This window comes from Gracilinanus agilis, chromosome 3 (genome assembly GCF_016433145.1).
Source record: "Gracilinanus agilis isolate LMUSP501 chromosome 3, AgileGrace, whole genome shotgun sequence".
NCBI classification, from domain to species: domain Eukaryota; kingdom Metazoa; phylum Chordata; class Mammalia; order Didelphimorphia; family Didelphidae; genus Gracilinanus; species Gracilinanus agilis.
The window spans coordinates 424,273,866-424,294,002 of record NC_058132.1 but is presented as its reverse complement, the minus strand read 5'-3'; the positions used below and the strand labels follow the sequence as shown (position 1 = coordinate 424,294,002).

General features: G+C 35.2%; 1 protein-coding gene across 1 annotated transcript in view; it reads right to left on the bottom strand.

The window, feature by feature from the left end:
• Positions 1-20,137, bottom strand: part of RIPK4 (receptor interacting serine/threonine kinase 4) — a 56,013-nt gene that overhangs the window by 10,834 nt on the left and 25,042 nt on the right. The window contains exons 3-4 of the mRNA XM_044670315.1: positions 1,706-1,854; positions 451-500 (exon numbers count right to left, since the gene is read on the bottom strand). Of these exons, the coding sequence (XP_044526250.1) occupies positions 451-500; positions 1,706-1,854 (199 nt within the window). The remainder of the gene's footprint in view (positions 1-450; positions 501-1,705; positions 1,855-20,137) is intronic.

Below are 20,137 nucleotides of genomic sequence, written 5' to 3'. Positions count from 1 at the left end.
GAAGACAAATAATTGTTTTCTTGTTTAAACAAAAGTTTTGTCATTTCTATTTGTAGTAATAATTTGCCAAGATGGCCTTTAACTTGTAATACTATGACAGACTTTTTTCTCCCTCATTTCTTTTAAGTACTGATTCCTAGGAAGCAAATTAAGTAAGCAAGAAGGACATTAAAACACTAAGCTACAAAATGATTGGTCCATATTTTTACGCAAGTAGTAAATACAATTTGTTTTATTAATTAATTCCTCATACAGAAATGAAAAGTTCTGCAGAAGGGGTTCTCTAGCATATTCGAAATTCTTAAGATTTTTACAAACATTTCCTGGGCTGGTAGGTCAAAGACTCAAAAGAGACAAAGCAGACATAAGTTATCTTCCCTGTTCACTGTCCCTTCCAAGGAACTTGCACATATTTTGCAAACATAAACATAAAGAGAAAATTTCATTCACCTGCAAAGGGCTTTTTCTGTGTGAGTACTCCCCAGATAACAATGGCAAAACTGAAACAGAAAAAAATCATTAGCTTAATCTTATGAAATATGTTCAGTAACTATGGCACATGAGCAAAACATGTTCTGAAAGATAATTCTAGAATCTGAAAAAACTAAGCTTTGTTCATAATAACTTTCATTAATATAAAATGATTTTAGAATGAATTTTTTGTTCACAATTAACTTTTTAAAAAATGGATACAAGCCATTTAAATCAAAGTGCCAAAAGTCTAAGTAGTATGGATTGAATTGATAATAACTTCAAAAGGAAGGCCCATCACTAATATCTAGATTGTGTCTCAATGGAACTTTAAAAGAATTTGAAAAAGCATACTCAGAATATAGGAAAGTAAAATGTGCAAACTCAAAAGTTTAAACACAAAGTTTTGAAATAATAGAATCATTCTTTTTCTCCAAATTCTGCACGCTGTAGCTAGTACCAGAGCTCTTATTCATCAACAGAGATACAACTAATATGGCTAAGAACACACACAGTTTCAAACCAGTCATCCAAGTTCTAAGAGTAAGGTAAAAAGTAAAAAGTGAGTCAGTTGATCCTTAGCTAATGATCAGAGAAGATAACTAAGAACATCAAGCTTTGAAAAAGAAAAAGGACAGATACCAGCTATAAAATTCCACCAAATTAATCCATATGTATTCCCACATATATTTATCTAAAATAACTGTGCAAAATATTATTAGGTCTTTGAACAATACTAGGAAGAATGAACACCTCTTGGAAAGCCTTATGCTGGCACATATATGAACACTTAAAGCAATAAATTTCCACAAACACTCAATGAATAAAATCTGCAGTTTGCAAAAATGCTTGACCTTCAAAAAAATGCCATAGCTTGTCAGCCTGATAACATAAATGACCTTTAATTGATACTTCCACAAACCATTAAATATTTTGCAACTACAATTGCAACTAAGCAGCATTTAAAGTGGAAACAGAGAACTATCTTCCATACCCTGAGAAAACTATTAAGCCAGTCATTATCTAAAAAAGAATCCCTCAACAAAGTTAGGCAGAAATGATTTTTATTCAGATCCATGAACTAAATACATGTTTATTTAGCAAGAGTAAAGAACCAATCCTTTGGTTCAGAAATTCAGATATTTTACAAGACGAACTTAAGTTCTGGAAGAATTTCTTAACTAGTTGTCCCAAGTGATCAGACTGTCTCTGCAAAGGAAGTTTTTACACCAACCTGTACACATCATGTTTGATATCAAAGAATCTGCTCTTCTCTTTTATACGTTCTGGAGGTAAGTAAGCAATTGTACCAAATAATCCATCAATGCTGAGATCCTGGGAATGAGATAAGCCATTACATTTGGCTAATCCAAAATCTGAAATCTGAAAAACAAGCAGACAAAAAAGTTAAACTACAAATAGAGCTTGTTTGAATGCTTAATAAAGTAATGACTTAGGATGGTTAATACTTTGTCAAACACAAATTATTTCCATTTTGTAATATTCAAGTCCTTTAAAAAAAACCTTTACCTTCTGTCTTAGAATCAATACTATGTATTGATTCCAAGGCAGAAGAGTGGTAAGGGCTAGGCAATAGGAGTTAAGTATTTTGCCCAGGGTCACATAGCTAGGAAGTGTCTGAGGCCAGATTTGAACCTAGGACATCCTGTCTCTAGGACTGGCTCTAAAACCACTGAACTGCCCCCTCAAGTACTTCTAAAAAGTTCAAGTTGAGATCTTTGAGCTTATGAATTTCCTTAAAATAGTTGTCATCCAAAGGTGTTTTTCCCCTCATTTTTCTCATTACTTACAAGCTTAGTTTATACAAATTCAAACTGTAATCCATTTTCCCATGGTCATATGCAAAAAGAAGTTAATATGTAAAAGAACAAAATTATATTACTTCTGTGAAGTCACATTTATTCTACTTGACAGAATGGAAAATGAACAATGAAAATGTAATTATTTTCCCCTCCAAATGAAAGGGATGACGTGAGAAACTGACAGCATAAAATACTGTGAATCTAATTATGTAATATGGCCTGCTTCAGTGAATAAACAAGTAGAAGCAATCTTTTTGTGTGGAAACATGTTTTCAACTACCTTTTAAAACGCATTAAAAACTCAAACTACATATGCCTCATATGACTATATAAATCAATATATTTGTTTTAAGATTTCTCCTATAAATAAAACAGGAGGAATTTCATGTGAACTGGAAAGACCTCCATGATGCAGAGTGAAAGGAGTAGAACCAGGAGAACATTGTACATAGAGACGGATATACTGTGGTACAATCGAATATAAGACTTTTCTACTAGCAGCAATGCAATGATCCAGGACAATTCTGAGGGATTTATGAGAAAGAACACTAATTACATCCAGAGAAAGAACTGTGGGAGTAGAAACACTGGGGAAAAATATACTGCGTAGTTTGATGGGGATATGATTAGTGTTTTGATGTTAAAAGATCACTTTATTGCAAATATGAATAACATGGAAATAGATTTTGAATAATGTTACATGTATAACCCAGTGGAATTGCTTGTCAGCTCTGGGAGGGGGGAGGGAAGAGGGGTGGGAAAAATCATGAATCATGAAACCATGGAAAAATATTCTAAATTAAAAAAAAAATTCTCCCACAGCCAGCAGCTATGTGCTATACAGAAAATATAAAATTCCCTGATAGATATAAGTACAGAAATAAGGCTGCTATACATAGATGTATATAAATATATTTGAATACATACATATATTTAATAGAATTTTAGGGCCAAATGTCTTTATGTGTCAGGTAGAGTGCTCACCCCTTAGCAAGCTACTTAATTAGATATACTTATTCTCACTGTTTCAAGGATATATGTTTATATATTCCCTTATTATTTACTAACACTGGGATACCTCATTAATCAAATAGATCTGAGTCCCCTGCCCCACCCCTGCTTTAAAAAACTTAATTAAATATAAAAACCTCAAGCCTGTTAGGCTTATTAGTCTGTTACAGTACTAGCTAAACAATAAAACAAAAACCAAACTATTATTTACAATGTTTCAGCCATAAGAAAGGATTATTTCTATCACTTGACTTTTCATTTCTAGACTATAGTTTCAGTTTTCTCAGAATACCAGCCAAAGTCTTAAGAATTTTCTTTATGCATCTTTACAAGATTCAAGTTAAATACAGTTCTCTCAGGAAATGAATTTGCTTTTGCACCTTTCTCAAACTTAGTCTTTCTTCAACTATGACAAAACCTCTCCAAAGGGAAAGTTCAACTAGAATCTCAGGACACTGTTGACTCAAAATAGAGTTGTGGCTCTAGAATCAGGAAAATCTTAGTTCAAGATCTAGCGCTAACACATACTAGTTATGGCTTGCTGAAAAGTTCTGTTCTCTACCTACCCCTTTCTCCTGTGAACTCTGGAATACACGCTTCCCAGTACTTGCTTTCCTCATACTTGCTTTCATTTAAAATCTTTTCTTTTCTCACTGTTTTCATCTACCGGTTCTCTCCTGACACAACTTCCCTTTCTAGTACTGGCTGCATTTTTTTTCCTTACCATCTCACCCACATCCACTGCCCCCAACAATCCTTACCACCTTCTGTCTTAGAATTGATACTAAGTATTGGTTTCAAGGCAAAAGAGTGGTAAGGACTAAGCAATTGGGGTAAGTGATTTGCCCAGGGTCACACAGTTTGGATGCATCTGAGACCACATTGGAACCCAGAACCTCCTTTCTTCAGGCCTAGCTCTCTAGCCATTGAGTCACCTACTTGTCCCACTGGTTGCACTGAAATGTAAATCATTCTCCTCACTCTACCATTGCCATACACACAGTGACATACTTTTGACCTTGTCATTACTCACAAATGCTCCATTTCTATGTTTATGAACTCTGAAATCTTATGAAAATCTATCATCATTTGACTTCCCTTTCTGCCTTTCAACTCTTCAACTCTGTTCTCTGTTCTCACCTTAAACACCAATCCTTTATTCCTCAATTCTTTCTCAGGTCCAGCTTCCCTCTAGCGACAACACATTGGATGAGCAGTGCACACAAGGAGAGGAGGAAATAAAAAAAAGTGAGGAGTAGTGGATGACACCTAGGTTGAGAGCCTAGTTCACAGGAGAAGGGGTAGGTAGAGAACAGAACTTTTCAGCAAGCCAAAACTAGTATGTGTTAGTGCTAGATCTTGATCTAGAACTGGGAAGATAAGGATACATTTGATAGTAATAAGTAATTTAGGAAAGAAGAGTTATGGGTTAGATTGAGAGCCCGGCCTATAGATGGGAGGTCCTAGGTACAAATCTGGCCTCAGTTACTTCCTAGATGTGTGATCATGGGCAAGTCACTTAACCCCCATTGTCTAGCCCTTACCACTCTTCTGCCTTAGAGCCAATACACAGTATTGACTCCAAGATGGAAGGTAAGGGTTTAAAAAAGAATAAGAAGAGTTGTGGGAAAAGCTAATGAGCTTAAGTTTTGGCCATGCTGAGTTTATTAAGATGTCTCTGGAACATCTAGCTTGAGATGTCCAACAGGTAGTGTGAGACTAAAGGTCGATAGAGAAGTTAGATTTGTATAAGCAGATTTGAGAAGTATTAAGATGAAGATGAGAACTGAATTCATGAGAACTTAGGAGATCACCAAATGAAATAGTGTAGAAGGAGAAGAGAGGACAGACTCCTATGGGATCCCTATCTTGAGTAGGCCTAATCTAGGTGAAGATCCAGCAAAGCAACCTGAGAAGAAAGTAGGAAGGGAACCAGGAGAGTTCAGTGTCACAAAAATGTACAGAGAGAGTAAAAAGAGTATGAGCAACAGTGTTAAAAAGCCTGAGAAATGTCAAGGAGGATGATTGAGAAATGGTCATCTAATATAGCAATTAAGATATTATAGATAACTTTGGAGAGAGAAGTTATGATTGAATGTTGAAGTTAGAAGCCAGATTGCAAAAAGATAAGATGAAAGTAAAGGCACTTATATACATAGACACAAAGTTGAGTATAGAAATATTATATTACTTAACAGGGAAACCAGATAAAAAGGATAAAGGGAAAGTGAGGGAAAATAATAGAGTGTACACTAAAGGAGGGATTGGTGAAAAGAAAAATAAAATTTTAAGGAATGAATGGTGGAAAAGAGAAGGAAAAATTTGAGAGAATATGATAGAGGAAAATACACAGTTAGCAATCAGAACTGTGAATGTGAATTCAAACAAAGAGAAGAGGAAAGCAGAGTAGATTAGAAACCAAAATTAAAGAAACATGTTGTTTACAAGAAACTGGAAGAAAAAAAAACCAAGCCAGAGTCAAAATAAGGGGGTGAAAGCAAATTACGTTTCTGCTGACATAAAAAAAGGTAGGGGTAATAATCATGATCTCATACAAAGCAATGGCAAAAATGGACCTGAGAGATAGAAATAAAAAGATGACATTTTGTTATAAGGTAGCATAGATGATGAATTAAGATCAATATTAAACATGTCAGTACCAAATGAAATAGCATCTATGTTTTTAAAGAAAAAGTTAAATTAGTGAGGAGAAATAAGATAGTAAAAGTGCAGGACTTCAATTTATTCCTCTCAAACTAAAATAAATCTAACAAAATAATGAGCAAAAAAGAAATGGGGACCTGATAAAATTTTAGAAAAGTTAGCTATGATGAACCTTTGGATGATATTAAATGGGAATAGAAAGAAATATAACTGCTTTGCAGCTATCTATGATATAATCACAAAAACTGACCATGTATATAAACTTCAAAAACATTCAAAGTATTTTTGCTGACTATAATAAAAATAAATTTCATCCAAAAGGAATTTGAAGTTAACAACTAAAAAAATGGAAAATAAGTATCCTAAAGAATGGGTAGGTAAAAGAAAAATTCATAAAAACCATCAAGAATTTCATTAAAGATATGGACAAAAACAAGGTCAAATATTACAGTGTCATATCAAAAGTCTACTTAGTGGAATCTGAAAAAAATTTGTAAATGCTTTCATCATTAAAAAAAGCAGTTCAACAAATTGGGTATGCACTTTAAAAAAATCTATAACAACAAATGAACCCCCCCCATTTAATATCAAAACAGAAATCTCAAAAGTCAAAAGACAGATTAACGATTGAATGAAAAAACCCATAGTTAATAATACTGCAAGCTGTTTTCTTTAAAAAAAAAAAACCAACAGAATTGATAAACTAATTTGATTAAAAAAAAAAACAAGTCCCAGTATCAAAAATTAAAAAAAAAAAATTCACAACCAGTGAAGTAGAAATAAAAGCAATTATCAGAAGCACTTTTTATACTACACATCAATAAAACAGATAAATTTTTTTGTTTGAAATGTTATCATGTGTTTTTTTTTGTTTTTTAGAAAAATTTTCCATGGTTACATGATTCATGTTCTTACTTTCCCCCTCACTCCCCTCCCCCATAGCCGATGCACATTTCCACTGGTTTTAACATGTGTCATCTATCAAGACCTATTTCCATATTATTGGCCATTGGTATGGTCATTTCATGTCTACATCCCCAATCATGTCTGTATCAACTCATGTGTTCAAGCAGTTGTTTTTCTTCTGTGTTTCCTCTCCTGTATAGTTCTTCCTCTGAATATGGGTAGCGTTCTTTTCCATAAATCCCTCAGAATTGTCCTGGGTCATTGTATTGCTGCTAGTACAGAAGTCTATTACATTCGATTTCACCACAGTGTATCAGTCTCTGTGTACAATGTTCTTTTGGCTCTGCTCCTTTCACTCTGCATCAATTCCTGGAGGTCTTTCCCGTTCACATGGAATTCCTCCAGTTTATTATTCCTTTGAGCACAGTAGTATAAAACTGACAATTTAAATGAAATTGGGAGAATGTTTAACAAATACAAATTTCCCAGTTTAACAGAACAAGAAATAGAATACTTAGGAAAAAAAGCTGAACAATTCATAATGAATTCCCAAAGAAAACCCCACCCCATCAGATGAATTTACCAATTAATTATACCAAATTAATTAAAGAATAATCATTCCCAGTACTACATCAATTGTTTGGGTTTGGAGAAAAAAGAAAAGAAAGAGTCCTACAAAATTTTTTCTAGAACGTAAATATGTTCTAAATACCTAAACCAGAGAATCAAAAGAGAAAAAAGAAAACTATAGATCAATATCCCAAATTATTATAAGGAAGAGGATTTTAGCATGTCAGGTCTACAAGGGATATAGCATAGCAGGAGGATAAAGATTCTGGAATGTTGGAAGTAAGTGGATTCAGGCAGTTAACTAGGTTTGAGCTGGCTTTCTCTGTTTTGGCCAGCTGGTCCAAAAAAGACTCAGGATCACACTAGGAACTCAGTAGATCACAGCAAGTAGTAGGTAAGCAGGTAGGATGGAAGATTAAAGTAGTACAGACACCAAGGAAAGTAGCCAGTCTTCTCCAGACCAAACAAAACAATATATCTTTACATGCAGAAAAAAATTGTGACAAAATGCAACATACATGTCTGTTAAAAAAAATACCAAAAAACATAGGAATGGAGCTTTCTGTAAACTTTTAAATAACACCTATATAAAACCAGGAACCTTCATTATGGGTAACAGAGATAAGCTAGAGGCTCTTCCAATAAGCTCAGAAGTAATCCATTATCACCACTGCTATTCAACATTATATAGAATGCTAGCTATACCAATAAGACAAGAAAAATAAAATGAAAGAAGAAACAAAATTATCACTTTTTGCAGATTATGATGAATTATGAATCTTAACTTAAAACCCAATTGAAATAATGAACAATTTTGGTAAAACTGTAGAATATAAAATAAACCCATATGAACCCTTAATATTTCTGTATATTACCATAAGAATAAGGGAAAAAAGAAAAATTCCATTTGAAATAACTATAGCCATTAAAAAATACTAAAGAGTCTACCTGCCAAGACATACAAAGCAATTATACAAACAGAATTAGAAAATACTCTTTACACAAATTCACAAATTTAAATAATTAGGGAAATATTTATTACTTATAGGAAAGACAAGCTAAAATAATGAAAATTGTCACATAAATCAGCTTACTTATTCAATGCTATACCAATCAATCTACCAAAGAATAACTTCATAGAGTTGGAAAAAGTAATAACAAAATTCATCTGGAGGAACAAATGGACAAACATATCAAGGGCATTCATGGGGGTGGGGGTGGGGAGGAAGTAGAAAGGAAGGGGATCCAGCAATACTAGATTTCAAAGTATATTACATGACAATCATCATAAGTTGGTGCTATGTAAAAATGTAGAGGAGCAGATATACAGAAGCCAATGTTCACTTCAGCTTACTATTTAAAAAACCCAAAGATTTCAACTAATGGGTCAGTAATTCACCAACTACTGAGAAAACTGGAAAGCAGTCAGGCACAAACTACATTATATAGTCTTACTTTATACATTAACACAAACTCTAAATAGGAACATGATTTACACGGAAAGGGTGACATCATGAAAAAGTTAAGAGTTGCATGGGAGAAATTATCAGTCAAATCTATGGGTAGAGTAAGAGTTAGTGTCCAAACAAGAGAGAAGTCCACATTGGAGGGTAAGATGCTAAATTTTAATTACTAATTTTTTTTACACAAAACCAACGAACCTAAGATTGGAAGAGGAGTGGTAAAATTGGGGAGGGGGAGAATCTTTATAGCAAGTTTCTCTGATAAAGATCTCATTTGTAATATACATATATATGTACATATATATGTAATTGGATCATACTTATATGGATAAGAGTCATTCTGCAACTGATAAATGGTCAAAAGATAGAAACAGACAAAAAAGATTTAAGTCACTAATAACTAGAGAAGTGAACATTTAAATAACTTTAAATAATTCATATCCATTTAATTGGCCATGTTGACTCCCCCCAAGGAAAATAAGAAATGCTGGAGGGATTATGGGCAAATAGTATATGTATATTAAGGCACTGTGGGAACTGTGAACTGGTCCAGCCATTCTGCAAAGCATTTTGAAACTATACCCCAAATACTATTGAACTGAATAGCCTCTGAACCCATAATACCATTACTAGGTCTATAGCCCAAAGAGATCAAAGGAAAAGGAAATTGAGTAATGGTGAACAAGTTATGGTATATGTGTGATTTAATTCTATTTTACAGTAAGAAGCCATGACCAGGATGGTTTCAGAAAAACCTAGGAAGACATATATGAGTTGATACAAAGTAAAGTGAGCAGAAGCTAGAGAACAATTTATACAATAACAATAATACTATAAAGACAATTAGCTTTGCAAGATTTAGGAACCACAGTTCCAGAGGACTCATGATAAAAACAAAATAAACCAAACAAAAAAACAACCCACTATTTATTTGTAGTTAGAGAGTTGATGGACTCAAGAATTGTGGATTTAAAAATTTTTTAATTTTTGAATGTAGTTAATATAGGAATTTTTTTCTTGCCTCTCAGGGAGAGAGAATTGGGAACAGAATATAAAGTATAAACCAATTTTAAAAAGTTTTTGCACAGTATGGTTTTTAACCTCATCTTCCAACCTGAACTGTTTTTTCAAAAGTTACCGATGATTCTGAGGGATTTATGGAAAAGAACGCTACCCACATTCAGAGGAAGAACTGCAGGAGTGGAAACACAGAAGAAAAGCAGCTACTTGAACACATGGGATGAGGCAGACATGTTTGGGGATTTTGATTCGAAACTACCACACCAATGCAATGATCAACAATTTGGAAATAGGTCTTGATCATAACACATGTTAAACTCTTAACACATGATAAAACCAGTGGAAATGTGCGTCGGCCATGGGTGGGGGGAGTGAGGTGGGTGAAGGGGAAAGTAGGAGCATGAATCATGTAACCATGTTAACTTTTCTAAAAAATGAATATTAATAAATGTTTAAAAAATTTTTTAAATTAAAAAGAAAGTTAATGATGATCTCATAATTACCAAATCTAATGACACTGATGCAGTGAACCTGAAATGGTAGCAAGAGGTGCTCTTCCCAAAGCTGTTTCATAAGGACATAAAATGAACCAAACTGAGCCCTGATCATGACAAAAAAAAAAAAAAAATCATGGTGACTCATTTTTTCCAAATTAAGTTGTAAAAAGGAGATAGCTTGTGTTGAAAGCAGGTATAAGATGGCCTTTCCCCAACCTCAGAGCTATGAATTGCCTAAGGACAGAGGAGCTAGTTCAAACCAGTTGGAAAAAAAAAAATCTGGTTGTACATGGAGCTTTCAGTTCGGATCAGAAGTTATCATTCTACAGCCTTCCCAGCCTTTTAGCTATTTTGTAAAACAATTTGACCCTCCCAAGCAGTCCTCCAGGTTGAAATGTGTTTAAACCCTGCCTCTTCTTCCACTAATGGGTACTCCTGTACTCTGGTGTTCAGTGATACCCCAGATTGCAACCCTTTTGCCTTGATTAAACGCCTTTACTGTTGCTACTTTGATAGTGTTTTGTTTCAAGAAGACATATTTAATGTCAGAGGTGGGATTCAAAGACAAATGTTTTTGAGCAGGGATCCCTTTGTGTCAAGTATGGATTCAACTCAGTGGTTTGGCCTGGGAAAGCAAACTCAAATTCCTGAATTTACATCTCCTTTTCAGTTTAGTCCCAAGAACTTGTTTTGTATTATTGTCTGCATTTGTGGAGTACTTTGGGGTGTGGGGAGGCAGGAACTGAGAGGGAGAGGAAGAGGGAGAGAGGTGGGGGGAGGGAAATGGAGATGGAGAGACAAAGAGGAGAGGGCGGGGAGGGGGAAAGAGAGAGAATCCCCTATCTCAGTGGAATTGTGTGCATGGAACTTAGAAGGAAAACACTTGGCTGGCAAATCTCTCTGTTTTGTGGTTTATTTATTTTCAGTTCTTTAAGCCTTCAGATCAAGTCTCCCTTTCTCTTTATAGTCTTGAAATCTGAGGATGCTTTGGGGAGTGTGGAGGAAGAGACAGACAATGTAGACCAAATTAGAGTATGAATTTATGATTGAAATGTTTTCTACTGTGAATAAATATTAACTTTTCCTTGGTTCATGGAAAAAAGAAAAGTTTGTGTAAATTAGGTAAAGTTTTATTAGAAAATCGAACTGAATATTTGAGTTCTACAAATTAAAGTAAAAAAGAAAAGCTTTTTGAAATTTTGCTGTAAATTATATCAGACTCCTACCCATTTTTAAAAACTCTTACTTTCCATCTTGGAGTCTTGGCATCTTGGACATCTTGGCAGAAGAGTGGTAAGGGCTAGACAATGGGGGTCAAGTGACTTGCCCAGGGTCACATAGCTAAGAAGTGTCTGAGGCCAGATTTAAACCTAGGACCTTCCATCTCTAGGCCTGGCTCTCAATCCACTGAGCTACCCAATTGCCCCCCCTACCCATTTTTTTTTAACCCTTAGCTTCTGTGTATTGGCTCCTAGGTGGAAGAGTAGTAAGAGTGGGCAATGGGTGTCAAGTGACTTGCCCAGCTGGGAAGTGTCTGAGGCCAGATTTGAACCTAGGACCTCCTGTCTCTAGGCTTGGCTCTTAATCCACTGAGCTACCCAGCTGCCCTACCCATTTTTAATAATAGAGTTTGTATTGAATTTTTGAGAAATGATTTGCTTCTTACTCACAAAAAGAGCTTATTTAAGAAAGCAGCTTGATGTATATTAATTTTAGTTTAAAAACTAAGTTTCAAAGAGAAGACATTCAATTCATATCCCTACCTATTATATTTATACTGCTCTGAGATGTTGCCCATTGTAATTTTTGGTGCTCCATTTTGTTATAGATATAACCTTCAGTATTTCCTTATGTCATGTGACTTGAGAATCATTCTATTAATTTAATTCTTTAATTCTTTATATATTTAATTAATTATCTTTCTTTTTGTGTCCGTGGAAATTCTCAAGGATTTTGGCCTGAGGGGAAAAGGGTCATGCCCTGTTAGAGTTAGGCTTTCTTAGTACTGTTGATGTAATATTAATTGCATGCTTATATTATGAAACTTGATAATAGCAACATTGTTAGAAAAAAGACTTATTTGAGGACTTGCTATTTGGACATGGCTATGTTTGTCTAAGCTCTATCTTAAACCTGAGAACTGCAAGATTCAGGTAGCTTCACATCCAGCTAGAATGGGAAAGTTTACAAATCTATTTACTTTAGTAGCAAAGACTATATAGAACTCAATGTTCTTTTGGAATTTGGGAGTGCGACCATCTTGGGAATGAATCATGGCACTAACAATGAGTCAGACTGGCTTTAGTAGGTATAGTAGTAGTTTATAAGAATTTGTGATTATGAAAATCATGAAATTATACTAAGAATAGTCTGTACTGAAGTTATATCTTGAATTTACTTAGTCTTATCAGACCCCAATCTTAGAAATTTTAATGTTTTAGGCATTAATACACTTTAAGAGATGGATATCTGTTAGTCTAGACGTTTATAGCAATTGGCCAAAATTATTCTAGGTTTTTGAGTCAGTTATCAGATATTCTCTATCTATAAGGAATTCCAGAATATAATTATTTTCTTGATTTCTAGTGATGATATACTAAGAGAAGAAAAGGATATTAAGTACATTTTAAAGTCCTAGTACCTTTTTTTGATAAATTATTTATTATAATTATAAAAGCAATTTATATTCAATCCTAAACATGATTATTGAAACTTGCCACTTATGATTAAATCTTATAGGATTATAATTGATATTACTCTGAATCTGATTCTGGGTATGCTCTTTAAGAAATGCTATTGAACCAATGATCCATAATGCCAGAAAGCCTATGTGGGGAGGGGAGTTATAGGTGGAATTCTGTCTGGAAAAAGTAAGGAAAGTGACTTTGGGCATGGGATGATGTAGGACCCTCCTGAGTTGATTTCTTTAATATGCCAAATCTGGCTTTGACATTTTGTTGATCCTTTAAAACCCTTAATTTCATCTTAGAATAAACACTGTGTATTGTTTCCAAGGCAGAAGAGCAGTAAGGGCTAGGCAATGGGGGTTAAGTGACTTGTCCAGGGTCACACAGCTGGGAAGTGTCTGAGGCCAGATTTGAACCTAGATCCTTCCATCTCCAGGCACCTGACTCTCAATCCATTGAGCCACCTAGCTGCTCCCCATTTATGACTCTTGCCTGGAATTAACATCAAGCTAGGAAAGCATTTTCCCCTTATAGCTATGTCCCTCTTTTTCCTTTTATGGCAAATTCATATAATCAAGGTAAGTGATCAGAAGATCTGAACACAATATTAAATCTTTATCTAATCGGCTACTGCCAGAACACATCTGAGCTACTATAATAAGATATAGATGTTTAAAACCTTAACTATTCAACCTGAAATTATAGTCCTTTCTATATCCTAAATAACTAAGTAGATTATATTTAGCCTTGTCATTTGCTTGTTTGTTATCTATATTTGTGTATTATATACTTCTTAAAATTTTCAGGATAATTAGACTATGGTATATGATATATGTATGGTTTGTGATATTTGTATTCAAGTTAAAATTAGAAACATCTTCATTTTCTTTTTAGTGAAAAGAATTTTGGTGTAATCAGTTCTCTTAGAAGGAAGAAACTTATAGAATCTCTTGTATTACCTCAATGGAAAAATACATTTTATTTAAGTTTGTTACTTAATTTAGAATTAACACTTTTTTATAGAGCATGTTTTGTGTTACAAACATGTTTTGCAATGGACAACTTATTTTATATGAACTGTTTTATAATTAATTAATTAATGTATTTACATATTCCATCCAAGGACTTTTTTGGGGCAATTAAAGTAATATTTGCAAATTTTAAGGGAATTAATTTGTGTATTATAGGTCATCTTATTTTAAAAAAAATTTTTATATGCGTAATAGATCCTCATCTGTCTCTACCCCTCCTAAGGAGGGAAATGAATTGGTATTATAATAACAGAAAAACTTTGGAGTTCTAAATAAAAAATTTGAGTAAATTTTTTGAGAAAACAAGGCCAAGCATACATATACATATACATATATATATAATTTAAAAGGTATTCAGAGATTAGAATGGTTTCAAGAATTCTACCTTCTATGGTATTCTAAACAAATGTTTATAGCTTTTTACTTTCAGTTTGTATTTGAATTTCTTCAATATGTCAATGCAACAGTTTGCTAACATATCATAGGAAGTTAAATGATAATGTAATTGGCCTGTTTTTGGCAGCATTTATATCAGGTACAGGATTCAGAAAAAGATAAAATAGTATGGAGTATTTAAAACCTAAAATTCTCTGAAGTTTCAAATGAACTAAGGATTCCAAATCTGATGTTCTTAAAGCTCTGATATCAGAACTACAAAGTTTGAGCTGGTTTCAACAAATTAGAAGAGTATTTAAGGGGTTGTGCCAAAGTGCACTGAGGTCTCTTTTGTAAATGATTTTAGCAAGAATACCTAAGGATCTAAAAGCAATAGGAGATCAGAGAAGCAAATCTATTGACTTCAGAGAACTCCTGAAGACTTCTAGAATGTTCAAGAGAAGATGTTTCTAGAAAAAGAGACAGCTATAAGGCAGGTAGATTACTCCCAAACTATAACTCTTAACAGAAAGATTTAGCTTTCTGTCTTGAGTTTCAGCCTAATCCCTCCCACTCTTGCTGGACTGATGAACTGTTGGTTGGGTCTCTGCTGCCCAGGGCTCCCTTCTTAGACCAGTATTCCAGGCCCTCCTAGGCTACTCTCCTTATTATCTTTTCCTGTTTCTCCTTTTTTTTTTTTTTTTTTTTTTTTTTTTTTTAACGTTATCATGCTTCTTCAGTGAAAACTCAGGGCCAAGGTGATTAACATGGTCTAGGGGCTCCTAGATGTCCTTGACACCTCCCTGGGTTGACAATGGAATTCATCTGGATCCTGAGGTGGGTATATCAAATGCAGCAATAAGCTGACCTGCCCCAACTCCAAATTACCTGAGGACATTTGAGCTGTCCAAACTAGTTGGGGAAAAAAAAGCCACACATTTCTGAATTAAAAAAAAAGAAAAAAGAAAAAAGAAAAAAAAGGCTATTTTGTAAAACAACTTAACTCTCCCAATCAGTCCTCCCCTCCTGAGCACTCTTCCCTGTTGAAGTGTATTTAAATCTTGCCCCTTCTGCCCCTCATAAGTACTTCTGTACTTGGTGCTATGTGATGTCCTGAATTGCAGTTCCTTGCCTGATGTAGTAAACCTGAAATGGTGGCAGGAGGTGCTCTTCTCAGAGCTGTTTCAAAAGGACAAAATTAGAATGACATTAAATCTATTGATCAGATGAGGAATTTAGAGGCTAGAGTTGATAGTATTAATATGTATTTGTAACCAAAACCTTGAACTACTTCTGAGATCAGCTACCTAACTCCTTTTCTGTAAACTTGCCCCTCATTCAGTACACACACAGCTTATGGTCATGACCAATCTTCATACTGGATCACCATCCATAGTCCCTTATTCTCTTCCTGGTCCAGGCTGCTTCTGTGACCCAAACTTAGGTAGCAAATGGGTTTGGGGATACTTTTAATAGAATCAGCTAATTTCTCAATTTATTCATTTCCCATTACCTGCTCTTCCACCTTACCTAAATACAAGGTCATGTACCTGACTCACATGTTTTTCATGTACCTGTTCATGAGCTCTAAAATTCCTACATTTGATCAATAGATTTATTGTCATTCTACTATTCCCCTCATCCTTGTAACTTCAACCTCTGTTCTTTGTTCTCACCTCAACCTCCAATCCTTTTGTCCTTCAATTCTTTCCCAAGCCATTATCTCTGTACTTGTTATACTCTCCTCTTTTCCTCATCTTGACCATCTAATGAACTAATTCTACTCTATGTTGTTATCTTTTCCTTTGGCCCTTTATCCTACCAAATACCAGTTTTGAATAACTCCCACAATTCACTGCCTTTGCTACTATTCGTGTTCTCTTGAATGAATCTGGAGACAGTCAAAACTGCTATTCCCCAAACAAGAACTCCACCTCTTAGCTCTAGTACTTTCTCTGGCTGCCCCTTTGGCTGGAATTTTTTCCTTTCTTGGCTTCCTTCAAGTCCTACCTTTTAAAGGAAGCCTTTCCAAGTCTCTCAATTCTAGACTCTTCCCTTTCTTGATTATTTTCTATTTATCCTGTATATAACTTGTTTGCATATTGTCTCCCTCATTGGGCAGGGACTGTCTTTTTCTTTGTATTCCCAATATAGCTACGTCTAGCACATAGTAGACACTAAATATTTACCAACTGACCGATTCACTGAACTCATTCAACTCTACACTGTCCTCTTCTCAAACTCTTTACCCCTTTTTCCTTCGAAATATCTTGCCCTTCCAAATATCAGCTTTGGATTACTCCAACACTCCACTGTCTTCACTTCTATTCATATGCTATCAAATTAGGCTGGAGCAAATTAAAATTCTGATGACTGGGTCCACTACAAGATTATGTAACAACCTCAACTGGAAGCAAGACAATTCTTTTACTACTCCCTAATCAACTCACCATCCCACTCATAGAGTTTTTCTGAATCTCTTCATCTCTCTTCAAGCATCCTATGGCTTCACCTCCCTCACCATCTCAGCTGAGAACCTTACTTTCATATTCAAATTGAAGCCATTTGCCAAGACCTTTCTCTTCTCTTTAATCTCATATGACTAAAATAAACTTCCTATCTTCTTTACTTATTTCCTATGAAGAGATGGCCCTTCTTGCCAAGGCAAACTTCGATAGATACACAAGTAATCTCATTATGTCCTGCTTCTCTAGCAGAATGCCCCCTCTATGATCTGCATTTGCTCACTAATATTTAATTTCTCACTACTACCCATTGCCTACAAACACACCCATGTCTCCACTACCCTCAAAAAATCCCTCATCTGATCCATTCATTCCCACTAGGTATTAATTATCCTTTATTTTTCCTTCTTTTTGAGCCTAAACACAACTGCTTTCTCCATCAGGTTTTCTCTAACACTCTTCTTAACTCTCTATAATTTGGCTTCCAACTTCATCATTCAAATGAAATTGCTCTTGCCAAAGTTACCAGGGACCTCAGTCACCAAATCTAATGACCTTTTTTCAACATTATTCTTCTGAACATCTTTGAAGCTTTTATGCTGTTTATCAACTCCCTTCTCTTTGATAATCCCTTCTCGCTAGGTTTTTACAACACTGATCTTTCCTGGTTCTTTTCCTTTCTCCTTTAATGGATCTTTATCTGTGTCACATCCACTTACCATGAATGTCCCACACATCTCTGTCCTAGGCCTTCCCCTCATCTCCCTTTATATTGCACTTGGTGATCTCATCAGTTTCCATGGATTCAATGATCATCTCTATGCTGATTACTATCAGTTCTTCGAAAACTGAATTCATTGTCCTTCCCTCAAAATCTTCCCCTCTTCTTAATTTCTCTATTATTTTGTATGGTACCACAATCTTCCAAATCACCCAGGCTCCCAATTCAGATCCCATTTGCTCATTCCTCTACATCCAGTCAGTTCTTTGTCCTAGTGTTTCTATCTTTATTACATCTTTTCTATACTTCCTTTTATTCCCATGACAATGCTATCACTCTAGAGCAGTGGCTCCCAAACTTTTTTGGCCTACCACCCCCTTTCCAGAAAAAATATTACTTAGCTCCCTGGAAATTAATTTTTTAAAATTCTAATAGCAATTAATAGGAAAGATAAGTGCACCTGTGGCCATCACTGCCTCCCTGGATTGCTGCAGCACCCACCAGGGGGCGGTAGCGCCCACTTTGGGGATCACTGCTCTAGAGGAAGCAATCTTTTCACATCCATATTTTACTGGAACTCTCCTTCTTCATCTCTGAATCCTAGTTTCCCTGACTTCATTAAAAGTTTAGCTAATGTCTCAACTTCTGCAAGAAGTCCTTCCTAGTCCCCTTCATAATCTTAAATGTCTTTTCTCTGAGATTATCTGTTTATCCTTCATATATCTTGTTTGTACATTGTTGTTTGCATGTTATCTCCCCCATTAAGACTCTGAGCTTCTTTAGAACAGGGATTTGCCTTTCTTTTTCATTCAATTAATAAGCATTTATTAAGCTCCTACTAGGTGCTAGGCACTAAATGCTGAAGATTAAAAAAAAAAAAGTAAGACAGTCTTTACCCTTAAGGAACCATCCCTTAGCACTTAGTAAAGTGCTTGGCATGGCTGTTAAGCTAAAATGCAGCAGCTGAATAAGTATTTAACCTGCATAGCAATTGGTATTTAAAATACAAGAAGATAGGGCAGTGAGAGGAGGAGGAGGGGCTCATGGCCAGTTCAAGGTCTATGCCCTAGTTCCCCCCAGTCTACCTCCTCTCCCTTTCTGGATCTCGAAAATGCCCCCAAGCTTTGACCTGAGCCCCAGAAACCCTGGCTGCCAACCTGCCAGTGTTAACATTATTATTCATCAAGTCAACACTGTGTCTTCCCTGTTTCTGAAGTTTGCTAATGAGCCTAGCTTCTTATTCTTGGTTTTCATAAATTTGCCACCCAGAGAATAGTCCCTCCCACTTAGCTTAGCCCCATTAGCTAGGCATGAGCCTCTCTGTGTACTCACTAGTGACCTAGTACAACTGCAGCATGCAGAAGTATTCACTGTGGACATCCAGCCTTGGCTATGATGGTGTGGGGTGCAGTGGTGGGGGACCCTAGAGGATGTGAGAAAGAAGATAATCCCATCTCTTTTAAATGAAGACAGTCTTAAGTGCATATTAGCTTGGTAATAAAGTGTCAAGAAAAGAGTAATGACCTAGGAGCCCCAAAAATATGTGTAAAAAACACCCTGTTCTGTCACTAACTTAGTAACCTAAGGCATGTTGATTCATCTCTTCAAGCCTCAGTTTACCTACCTGTAAAATTCTGGTCTCTAGTCTTCCATACATTAATTAAAACTATTAAAAAAAAATAAAGTGAGGGGCAGCTGGGTAGCTCAGTGGATTGAGAGTCAGGCCTGGAGATGGGAGGTCCTAGGTTCAAATCCGGCCTCAGACACTTCCCAGCTGTGTGACCCTGGGCAAGTCACTTGACCCCCATTGCCCACCCTTACCACTCTTCCACCTATGAGCCAATACACAGAAGTTAAGGGTTTAAAAAAAAAAAAGTACTTGGCAATTAAAAGGCACTTAATAAAGTACTAGAACATAAATAACTGATCTGTTAATAAAAGAATCCTTTTATCACAGTATTTGGGGAATGTGTCAGTAAGACAGGTAAGCACATTGTTTTCAGCATTTATTATTAGTTTGTGCACATATGATAAAAGCTAGTATGGCAAGATCTACAGACTAGCCAATAATTCATTTCTCTGTCCCCAAAGTTCATTGTTCAACTCTTGCTGCCAAAATATTACTTTCTAAATCTAAGCAGTTGGTCTTTCTACAGTTAACACTTTCAATTTAATCCTATGTTTCAAAACATCTAAAAGGCAGAAAAAGATTAGAATAGCAAATAACAATTTTACACTTTCTATCCACTTAAAAACAAGTTTCGAAATAGAGATATTTAATTTTTTTCAAAACAAAATATCACTCATTCATGTCAACAAATATAAACAATACATAAAACACATACATCTAAAAACTTCCTATGGGTTTCTTTATTGTTGGACAAACCTGGTCAGTTCAAATGTTACCAACCTTCCTCCTTATGGAAACATTCA